General features: G+C 40.8%; 1 protein-coding gene across 5 annotated transcripts in view; it reads left to right on the plus strand.

The window, feature by feature from the left end:
• The window catches only part of AGL (amylo-alpha-1,6-glucosidase and 4-alpha-glucanotransferase), a 453,547-nt gene that overhangs the window by 173,539 nt on the left and 267,853 nt on the right, over positions 1 to 12,155 (plus strand). For 3 of the 5 annotated variants that reach the window (XM_085601874.1, XM_085601871.1, XM_085601872.1), the window contains exons 13-14: positions 6,627 to 6,750; positions 9,829 to 9,992. In XM_085601874.1, the coding sequence (XP_085458000.1) occupies positions 6,627 to 6,750; positions 9,829 to 9,992 (288 nt within the window). Of the gene's footprint in view, positions 1 to 6,150; positions 6,275 to 6,626; positions 6,751 to 9,828; positions 9,993 to 12,155 lie in introns of all 5 variants that reach the window. The other 2 variants (XM_085601873.1, XM_085601875.1) reach the window with 1 other exon arrangement.

The raw sequence follows: 12,155 nt of genomic DNA on the forward strand, positions 1-12,155 counted from the left end.
AACACAAGTGTCTTTTCGCGTAGGCATGCCTGGCTACGCATCTCGGGTTTTAAATCTGAAGTTCAAAGTTCCATCCTCAACCAGCCATTTGATCAGGAGCACCTATTTGGCCCAAATGTAGATTCAACCCTTGAAAAAATGAAAAAGGATACGGACACAGCTAAATCAATGAGAGCCTTGCAGTTGCAAGCTCCCAGACGTTCCTTTCGTCACTCACCTTACAAGGACAACCCCTCCACCTCTTACAAGGCTCCTGCCCAGTCTACGTTTGCCAGAGGTTACCAGAGATGAGGCTACAGAGGCAACAATAACCAAGGCAGAGGCAAGACCAACAACACCCGCTCTGCCTCTACCCAATGACTTCACTCTGCTTCCCCCAGACCATTCCACTCTGGTTGGGGGAAGACTACAACAGTGGGTGCGACAAATAGTTCAATCAGGTTACTGTCTGGAACTTACTTCTACCCCCCCACACATACCACCCAAACAACGCCCAATGTCCTCAGAACACTTAGCTCTGCTAAAGCAGGAGGTGATCTCCCTCCTACAAAAGGGTGCAATAGAACCAGTTCCTATGCAACAACAAAAAACAGGAGTTTACTCCCTGTATTTTCTTATACCAAAGAAGGGCGGATCTCTCAGGCCTATTCTAGGCCTCAGACCTCTAAACCTGTACATACAATCACACCACTTTCACATGGTTACAGTCCAGCAGGTCCTTCCTCTTCTTTCACAAGGTGACCTCCTTGCTACTCTAGATCTCAAGGACGCCTATTTCCATATTCCCATTCACACAGCTCACAGGAAATATCTAAGGTTTGTAGTGGACGGCCAACGCTAAAAATTCAAAGTACTTCCTTTCGGAGTCACAACAGCACCATGGGTATTCACCAAGTGCCTAGCGGTAGTGGCAGCCCACTTAAGAAGACAACACATTCACGTCTTCCCATATATGGACGACTGGCTCATATAAGCCAGCTCATACAATCAGTGTGTACATCACACTCACACCACTATCCAACTACTCCACAACTTGGGATTCACAAACTATGCAAAGTCTCATCTACAACCGTCCCACATACAACAATACCTCAGTGCCACAATAGACACCTCGAAAGCATTAGCCTGTTCCAACACAGGCAGGATAGCAAACATGCAAGCTCTCATAATCAAATGTCAGCCTCAACACTCTCTCCCAGCACGAGTGTTCATGCAGCTAATAGGGATGATGGCCTCTTGCATACTTGTAGTACCTCATGAAAGACTCCACATGCGTCCTCTCCAGGAGTGCTTAGCACTCCAATGGAACCAGGCTCAAGGTCAGCTAACAGATCTGGTGTTGGTAGATGGTCGCACTCATCGATCTCTGCAATGGTGGAACACCAAGAACCTTTCCAAAGGGCGACCGTTCCTAGAGCCAGTTCCACAGATAGTCATGACAGCGGACGCATCGCTCTCTGGCTGGGGAGCGCACCTATTACATCACACCATGCAAGGCAGGTGGACTCCTCAACAAAGGTTGCTCCACATCAACCACCTGGAGCTCCTAGAAACAAGGGGACACACTCTCTGTAGCTCTCTCAATTGGCACAGAGCATATGGAGATGGGCTATACCCCAGAACATCTTTCTTCTAGCTCAACACGTCCCAGGAGTCCAAAACACCATAGCCGATCTGTTAAGCCGTCAAACGCAACAGATTCACGAGTGGGAACTTCATCCACAAGTTCTTCAGCCACTCTTTCAAATGTGGGGGCAACCAGAGATAGACCTCTTCGCCACGCACGAAAACGCCAAATGCCTAAGCTTCGCCGCCAGGTATCCACACCCATTGTCCAAAGGCAATGCGATATGGATCAATTGGACAGGCAGATTTGCATACGCCTTTCCACCTCTCCCACTCATTCCAATGGTGGTGCGCAAACTACAGCAACATGCACTGACTCTCATCCTAGTTGCTCCAACTTGGGCCAGACAACCGTGGTACACCACATTACTGGAACTCTCTGTAGTTCCGCACCAAAAACTACACCTCTCCCCACGCCTCCTAACCCAGAACCGTGGAGAGATCAGACACCCGGATCCAGCTCAGCTCAACCTTGCGATCTGGCTCCTGAGGTCTTAGAATTTGGTTACCTTAACCTTCCCCCTGAATGCATGAACGTCATTAAAGAAGCTAGACGCCCCACCACTAGAGCCTGCTATGCAGCCAAGTGGAAGAGATTTGTAATATACTGTCATACCAACAACATCAATTCCCTAGACGTGTCTTACCAACACATCATAGGTTACCTACTACATCTCAAAAAGTGCAATTTAGCCTACACATCTATTAGGCTGCACCTCGCTGCCATAGCAGCCTATTTACGAAATAGGCAACACCTATCACTTTTAGGAGTGCCTGCCATCAAAGCTTTTATGGAAGGCCTCAAAAGAATAATTCCCCACAGGGTACCACCCTCGCCTGTGTGGAATTTAAACATCGTTCTCACAAGACTAATGGGTCTTCCCTTTGAACCTCTGCATAAATGTGAGCTCCAATTTCTAACATGGGAAGTTGCTTTGCTAGTGTAGTGTGGGTTAACCACGCCCTATGTACAACGCTAAGTTAGCATAACCTCGATGGCTGTTAGAAAGCCAGCTTGCTGCTTCTGCTGCTTTTGCACGCGACACTGTTGTTACATGTTATTCATTCGAGAACTGCTGACTCGACTTTGCTTCACATGAGAACCGTCTGTTGTTTAACATCCTTAACAGCGAGTAGTGACCTTGGTCTGTACACCGTGTAAGGAACGAGTCTGGGTCACTAGACGGGGCAGGTTGTTGTGTTCAGGTTGATCGTACCACTTCTTAGCCATAACATACATACAGCTGCCAATACCTGAAAGACGAGCCCTTTAATATTACAGGGCAGCATGTTTTCTGTTATATTCGAAACGAAGAGCTTTTGCAGGAGAGCCTAGCTGATCCTGTGATGTGATTCCACTACGCTGATCTATAAGGTATGGGGTCCCCCATGCAAGCCTAAGAGACCTTCTATTGGTCTAATAATACCTTATTAGTTGCTAGAGAAAGGAGGGTGGTTGTGTTCCACGGTCATTATTATTATGATTGCTCCTTTCATTTTCTATGGTATTGTAACAATGCTGATGGTGCTGATCCTAACCATTTGTCTGCTTGTGTTAGCCAAAGTACTGCATCTTAGGACGCGAGGTTTATAAAATAAACTCTTTAAACTTTTACCGTGTCTTTGTTATTCTGTTGTGGACTGATATATAGCTACCAACGGGTACTTCGGATTCCCACCACTCCTGAGAGTATCTAAGTCGCTTGTTCTGGGTTGTCTATACATTGGGACCGCCGAGCTAAATCTCGGATAACAAATGTGACACTGTGCATAGTTCTGTGCATAAGCAGAATCCCTGCAACACTAGTAGCTATCACTTCTCTTAGAAGAGTTAGTGAACTGCAAACGCTAACTATTCAGGACCTTTCCTACAAATCCATCACAATAAGGTTGTTCTCAGAACCAATCCAAAATTCCTCTCTAAAGTCATTATTCCTTTCCACCTCAATCAGTCTGTAGAGTTGCCAGTGTTCTTCTCGCAGCCACAGACAGTCGCGGAAAGAGCTCTTCATACCCTAGATGTCAAAAGAGCATTGCTTTATTACATTGAAAGGACACAACCTTTTCGTAAGACCAAACAACTTTTTGTGTCATTCTCACCACCACACAAAGGCAACCCCATATCAAAGTCGGGGATAGCTCGATGGATTGTTAAATGCATACAAATTTGCTATCACAAAGCAAAACGTACTTTATCTGTTTCTCCTAAAGTCCACTCTACACGAAAGATAGGGGCTTCAGTGGCATTTTTATGGAACATTTCCTTAGATGACATCTGCAAAGCAGCTACATGGTCTACACCGCACACATTTACAAAACACTATTCTGTGGATGTGCACACAAAACAACAAGCTAGTGTGGGCCAGGCTGTACTCAAAACACGATTTCAAACTACTGCAACAGGTACTGGTGGTCGCCACTAGGGATGGGTACTGCTATACAATCTATGCTAAGTGTGTGATCTGCAGCTCAAATGCCTCGAACGGGAAATGCTACGTACCAGTATGCATCTGTTCTTGGCATGTAGAGCTGCAGATCCACACACGCCCACCCGCCTCCCCGGCTACCTTTATCTATTCCAGTACTATTTTATTTAGATGCAGCATACAAGGGCATCTTTCTGTCTCTGACAAAACTCCATCATTTCCCTGCTGGTGAAAAACAATCCGAGGATGGAGCCGATGCCCATGTGCACTATAGTCCAAATGAGGAGTCACCTGTCCTGTGACTTCCAAAGACTTTTCCAGGACAAAAAACAAGTTCAAACATCCGGGCCCATCACCAGATGGCGATCTATGCTAAGTGTGTGGATCTGCAGCTCTACATGCCAAGAACAGATGCATACTGGTAAGTAGCATTTCCCATCCTATTTATCCTATCCTTTGACATTGAGCTTGAATAGAATTAACATCGAAAGGATAAAATATCTCAAGTGCACACCTTCCTACAACTTTAGATGATATTTCTATTATCTAACCTGAAAGACAAAGTGCATATGAAATTGGGACATTTTGTGTCCAGGAAAAGTATATACACATAATGCCTCTAATATTTACTGGAAAACATATTACCTTCCACTAATCTTCTGATGAATCATAGATGAATGCGAAGCACAGATGAAGTCTGACCTTTTTTTAGTCTAAACAAATGGGTACATGTACTTGCTGGCCTGTATTTTGTCATGTGATCATCCTAGGTCGTAACAAAAGCACAACTGTATGCCCACAGATGCCTTCCATAGTTAGAATACAAAATTGTGTGATTTCAAACATGTGATTCTAGAAGTCAATTGTTTGCCCCTTTGCTAACATACAAAGCTCATCTGCATAAACCAAATCAGATCAAGCAACCATAATCAATTTGTTTCTTCATGCCCTAAAGGCAACAAAGTCAGGAAAGCCCAACTGAATAGTCCTAGCGTAAGTGTTACCTGCTGAAACAGGCTACTTAAAAATAGCAATTCCTAATCACGCAGTTTCAATTGATGTGCTTTTACTAAGCTTGTGTAACATATTGACTTAAATTTTACCAGAAAACAGAATATTCTTATCCACCAACTTTCTGACATATCATATAGGAATGAACAACATAGATGAACTCTGACATTATCAAGTTTAAACAAATGAGGTACATGTATTTGCCATAGGAGTTCCTTACGCTGCAATGAAACCACATGTACACCTGCAGGTCCTCCTAAGCAAAGGTGTTTTCAAAGCAAATTATTCTAGCAGTCAATAGAGAAGAGTATCTTAAATTCAAATATAACAACCATAGTCAAATTGTTTAATAGTTCTTTGGTCAAGAAGGTCCAAGTACATAGTCACAGTGTAAGTGTTATCTGCCGACAACATGGTATTGAAAAAAAGCAATTCATAAATGAATGGTTGTCTGAACTATGCAGAGAAGAAATCGAGGACAAAGGAGGTAAAGCATGAAAGGAGCCGCTTGAAAGAACTGTTTACTTTTTGACTTGTTGACAGATTTGAATTTAGAGAGGCACATAGTATAAAAAACTGCACCACGTGTTAAGCTGCTCTGGAGCCTCTTGATATTTTGCATATATTTCTCAGTTCATCTAGAGGTTTTCTGTATTATGAATGTCTTCCATCCACATGTCATGCGTTGTTATATTTTGTGTAAGCCTGAAAGCTTCTTGGTAAATGTCTGTGTTAATCTCAGCTCTGAAATTAATTTGTCTAAATTTCGGTTTAATGTATCTTATCTGTACACAGTGTGCTTACTCAGTAGCACATCTACTCCTCTTTAGGTGGTAAAAATAAATACATCCACTTATGATTGACCAAGATAAGCCACTCCAACATTAGAGAATTTTGTTTCACAATAACATGAGAGCTTTAGATAGCAATTATTATTGTTTTATCAGAAACTATAGATTTTTCTGCATGCATCAACAAATGTATCAACCTGATAATTACATTTAAAGCTTCAATGTTATTGATTCCTCCAGTATGCAATTTTTGAGGGCTTTCTTCCAATCATTAAGAAATTTATTACAATCTGTAGGAGATGCTCGCTGCAGCCAGGTCAGTCAGACCTAATCTTTATGTGATAGCTGAACTCTTCACGGGCAGTGAGTACATCGACAATGTCTTTGTCAACCGCCTGGGAATTACCAGCCTGATTAGAGGTACATCACGCACCCTAAAACTATGTAGAAATGTGATGGTTTTGCTATTTACTGTTTGTACTTTGAAACTAACTGAATGTTTGTATTTTTTCTTTTGTACCCTCTGTTCTATGCAAACTCTTTATTTATCTCAACCATTTCCTTTCTCACCACTGTATCTGCTGTAAATCTCACCCTAATATGTTTTCATTTGGCTGCATTTTCATGCTTTTTTTGTTTTGCTTTATGTTTGCTGTTCTATTTTTGCATTGCAATTCCCTTTATTGCACAACTCATGCCTAGCTTTGCATCCTTCCCTTTTACTCTCCCCTGCTTCCTCTGTTTTTCACTTACTTGGCTGTGCCTGCTGCAGTACATGCTGGATACGGCTAGAAAATTGCGGACAAATTTGTATGTAGTGGCTGAGCTGTTTACTGGAAGTGAGGAGTTGGACAATATCTTTGTGACTAGGCTGGGCATAAGCTCCCTAATTCGAGGTAGGCGTGCTGTGGTGTTTAATTTATTCTAAATGATTAAAGCACTAACTATATGTACATGAGGATGTAACCTGACCTGTAGTTTGCTGCATGAAAAGTGATTGATCACTCAATTTTAAATTCATAATGAAGTTTAATGAATATGTAAGTTCTTAGAATAATATACTAACATCTTTTTTCTGAAATGAATGGATATCTCCATTTCTGTAAACCCTTGAAAATGTCTGTAAAAGAGAACACAACTTCAGAAATGTTAGTTTAACTTGCATGATGTACAGTATGTATCGCTCCCATTTTCCCAGTGAAAACGGTGTACACCTGCAAATCTGGGACTCAATAACAATTTTACTTTTCAATGATTATGGTTTTATTTAAATTATTTCAGGCACAATAGTCTGAACTAACTTCTCTGCTGGCTTTCCACAGTTCATTGTATGCTTGTATGGAGAAAATGAGGACATCTGACGTTTAATTCTCTATATTGTGCCTCCTGCTCCAGTGTATCCTTAAACCTCCAATACTGTTTACTTAGGTTTAAGAGATAACTTAGCCTTTGTTTGAACAGCTTTTGAAAAGAAAGTGACAATGTACTAATTGTTGCAGTCTAAGTCTTTTTCTGATGTAAGTTTGTACAGTTGAGATGCTTAGTTTGAAATTATTTTGTAGAGCATCTCTTTAGTGCACCTTATTATTTGGAAATAATGCATCCAATACACACCCGTTCTTTGAGACTAGGATTTGTGTGTTACTACACCCATCTTAATTCTCATTAGACCTAACATTTTTGTGTCTGCACCTATTGTGATCAAAGTTTAAATTTCGTACTGTGTACAAAGTTCTTTTTAGACAAGTGCAGTGGGTTGATGCAAATGAAAATTGGGCTTGCCGGTCTATTTTAGGAATGACTGTGTCCCAGACCGTCCTTAAAGAACATTTTAATGGATTAGAATTGTCTCCTCACAGGGGCCAACGAGTAGAGGTGGAAAAAATATATAATTTGGCTGGTGAGGTTTTGGGAAACCAGAAAACTTCATGAACTTGCTGAGTTGATTTCCCCAGTATATCTATTTCCACAGGAGAATTTGTTTGCAAAAAAAGGTTTTCAGAAATACTTTTCTGCTTCTGCAGGCAAAATCACCTGCACAAATAGTGGGTTTGAGCAGTAGTTTCCTCTGCGAAACCTACTAATTACTCAATTTTTCAACCTCTCATTTTATCCATTTCCTCTGCAAGTGGAGCTTCCCTCAGGGTTGTCATATTAGTTTTCCACACTAAGGTGCCTGAAAAGACGGAAACCCATGCTATCCTTACTGAAGCTAACGGTGTTAAACGTAGATCTAGTATGGTCTGTTCCATGCAAGATTAAAACGATTACTAGTAACTATCTAAATGAATTCAGTATAGCTTCAATTTTTTATACCTGTATTGGTATCATAAGTAGACTTCCAAATAATCTTACTTACTCTGTAATTCCTGAATCTGTGTGGAACATGTTTGTATCATGATAAGCACTGTACGGCCATGTTGTGAAACTTAAATAACTAGAAAGGTATCATATTGTCTTTACCCCCCTCCCCCTTAATTGGTCAAACGTGTTTTGTTATCTCAGTTTTGACCTGCAGATGGAAATAGTAGGATGATGTCCCAATACCTTCTGCCTGGTTCTCCTCCCCTAACTGCTTGAAGGAAGCTTAGAATGCTTCTTTTACAACTCTCAGGCTAATGTGCTCTTTATTTTAGAAATTGGCTTGCATAACAATTCAGAGCTGTTGAATGCAGACAAAATAAATCTGTTATTACTTTTCACAGTTAAGGAGCATTACTATAAAAATAATTAAATAAATCCCAAAAGTTGTTTCGGTGACTTGGATCTTGGGGAATATCTTTTCCAATCTTGATTGGAGCTCCTCCTGTGAATAAGTCTTAACTGCGTTGATCATGGAGGCAACAACAAAAGACCAACATTGTAGTTGCACCAAATAACAACCATGAAAAAACAACAAAATGGGTAAAGTAGTGGAGCCATTGGCAGAAGCAGCTATCGGAAGTGGTGAATGAAAAAGAAAGACTGTTAATTGAAAGGGTTGACAACTGTTAAAAGCAATATTCAGCCATTAGGAAACAAACGGGAGCTGGAGAGAGAAGCTATAGATGGTAAATGAGAAGTTGATAAAAGGTTGAGAGTCAAGAATGGAAGAGTTAGACTCCTGAATAGAGGCTATAGAATTTAGTTTAAAAGCTTAATAGATAATGAGACTGCTAGGCTATGCTGGATCTCTGCTACTAGTTCATTTAAGTTAACTGAGAAAGTCTTTTTATTTTTCCTACTTATGTAGAAATGTTTTCAGATGCTGGCTGAATCCAAGTAATATACTTTGTCTTAAACTTACAGTTAACCAGTGGAAGGTACATACAGAATGGAAGTGGTATAGCAGAAAGGGAGAAATGCCAAGACACTAGGAAAAGCTATCGCAACAAAGTAAGAAAGATAACAAATCAGAAATAGAATTTCTAAAATGAAATTATTAGATTCAGTAATAATAAGGATGTGGAGGACTGATGATCAAAAACAGACAGCCAATGAAGGCTCTTTTCTAAAGGAATCCAAAGTTGATTCTTCATAAATATAATGGTGAGGTGGAACACAAGTAGGTTCTATCACGAGGGACACAATGAAACTCTGTGGCAATTATATACCAGTTTTCATGGTTAGAGTTATTCCATGGTTAGGAGCAACTTAGTCCAGTCTGCGGATAAATTCCACTGGTTGAAAGTCAAGACTCAAATGTTGAATAATAAGTATTAGTATTTTTTAAAGAACTATATTTGTACTTGCTTTATCTTGATCCAAAGATTATTTGGTGATCAGGTATTTAGTACAACGACACCTTTACATTTTATTTCTACCCTATCGTATTTGTAGTGGCAGCTTTAATATAATGTGATTTGGTGGTATGATTGGTTTAAAGGTGTTTACATTATTTTGCTGTTTATGCTTAGTTGACTATATATTTAGCAAAAATATGCAATTGTTATTGGTGAATATTTTTTTCTTACTCTGTGTGTCATGCTCCACAGAGGCGATGAGCGCCTACAACAGCCATGAAGAGGGACGATTGGTTTATCGCTATGGAGGAGAACCAGTTGGATCTTTCGTTCAGCCCTGTCTCAGGCCTTTGGTTCCAGGCATTGCACATGCTCTGTTTATGGATGTGACGCATGACAATGAAAGTCCAATTTTGGTAAGACCTAATAAATTAGGCCATATTATTGTCATTTCCAGTCATATATTTTTTACTTTGGGGTGCCCTTGCATGTAAATTGTGTCAGTGTGTAGTTGACTAGCTAATCAAAAGTGATACAAAATATCTTGAACAGAGTAGTAAAGCACCTGTTATTAAAGGCAACTTGAAAAATTATGATCCACAGTTCTAGACTGTTCATCTAAGGTTCTAAATGATTGTCTCGCAATATATTTTCATAATTCATATATTTTTTTAGGAAAGAAATATAGTGTAGACCATTAAGGCTGAGAAATAGGTGGCAATATTTAAATAAAAAAAAAAAAATTGACATTATCAATCAGTTATTATAATCTGCCTGTTTACATTGAAATGCCAATTGCATAATTGAGTGATGTGGGTATTTTTCCTTGGAAATATCATTTTTTTCAAAATAATTTTATTGTGTTTTTAACAGAATAAGACCATACAATTGGACTTATCCAATGATTTATGTCCACCTTTCAAAATACAACAAACTGCCAGTGAAATGTACAGTTCTGCATAGAGTAAGAAAGGTTGCCGTATCAGTAGTGCCCCTTCGGAACGGGACTTGCTTGAACTTCTTGGTGTCATTGATAAACCCTCTTCCCTTTTTCTCCTCATACAGTCAACACTAACTAAATTAGAAGAAAAAGGAAACAAAACAAAAGGAAAAACATAGAAAAGAGTGATAACTAAATAAAATAAACCTACTCTACTCAAACATCTAGCCGATGCTGCAGTGTCTTATCATTGCTGATTATCACGGAGGAACTTTGGACTTACAATATGAACATTTTGAAACAGTCCTTCTGAATCGGAGCATTTGTTACTCTGAAATTGGAACAAGTGTAATGCTCTTGTCCTCGGGGAACAGGCTGTGAGCGGAAGGCCTCTAGAGTGGAACAACACCAAAGGACTCCATGCAAATTTTAAAAAATTGAAGTAATTCCTAAATATATCTGCCATCCTTTCCATAGTCAGAGCCTGCCATAGATGCATATGCCACTGTATGAGGGAGGGGACCTCTGTCTTTTTCCACGCAGCAGCTATCACTGACTTGGCTGCTCCCAGGCAAAACACATTATGGCCTTATCACTCTTAGTTTGATATTTCAGTGACTCATCTCGAAGCCCCAGTAGAATACACCCTGGTGTATCTGGAATCGGGTAGCCAGAATCTCTTTAATCTGTGCCAAAATTCTGCCCAGAATATCCAAATGGTTGGGCGGTCTCACCATAAATGAAGAAGGTCTCCCAGCATACCACAACCAGCCAGCAGAAATCAGATTTCCCCGGAAAGATTTTATTCAGCTTTGTCGGGTTAAGATACCAGTCATATAACAACTTGTAATGAGCCTCCCTCATACCTAGGGAGTGATTACATTTAGCAATGTCGTTTCACAGTCTCCTCAAGTTCCCTTCTGGTACGGCTGTCCCCAGGGCATTTTCCCAAAAGGCTATGTGTCTCGGCTGTGTAGAGTGTTGTGTAAAGAGGAGGAGATTGTATAAAAACGTGATGATGCCCCTAGAAGAACCAGCTTCCTTTACAAATTGCTCAATGGGAGTTAAGCTCCTCGTTGCTGCTTTTTGAACTTCAGGTGTCAACCCCCAATGTTTCAGCTGTAGATTATGGAAGAGCTCTGGAGCCGGCAAGTTAAAATTCCTTCTACAGTTTTCGAAAGTCAGAATGTCCCAGTTGTGGAACAGATCTGCCAGGGGGATACAACCTCCCTCCCTTTAGGCGTCAAATGTACCAGGCTCCAATCCCAGTGGGAAGGCTGGGTTGTAGTGAATTGGAGTGCGTTGGTAGGGAAAGGTTGTCCACCCAACCACTCTATTTACTCAGTCGCAGGTGTTGAGAGTAGTCTTTGTGGGGCTTCTTAGGTATGCATTGGTGGGGCTGTGTTCTTTCGGTTTCCATAGGTCATCTCATATAACTCTCCCTACTGTCGCCCTGTCCATATGTAACCAATGATTGTCTGATTCCTGCAAAGGCCACTCTGCAGTAACCCTCAGCTGAGCTGCCTGGTAATAGAGCTGAAACTTAGGCAATGCCAGTCCACCTCCCTCTTTGGCATCTTATTAGTCTATGCAGTAGGCGCACCCTCCCCTCCTTCGAAAGGAATCGAAGACAAAGGGT

This window comes from Triturus cristatus, chromosome 4_2 (genome assembly GCF_964204655.1).
Source record: "Triturus cristatus chromosome 4_2, aTriCri1.1, whole genome shotgun sequence".
NCBI lineage: Eukaryota > Metazoa > Chordata > Amphibia > Caudata > Salamandridae > Triturus > Triturus cristatus.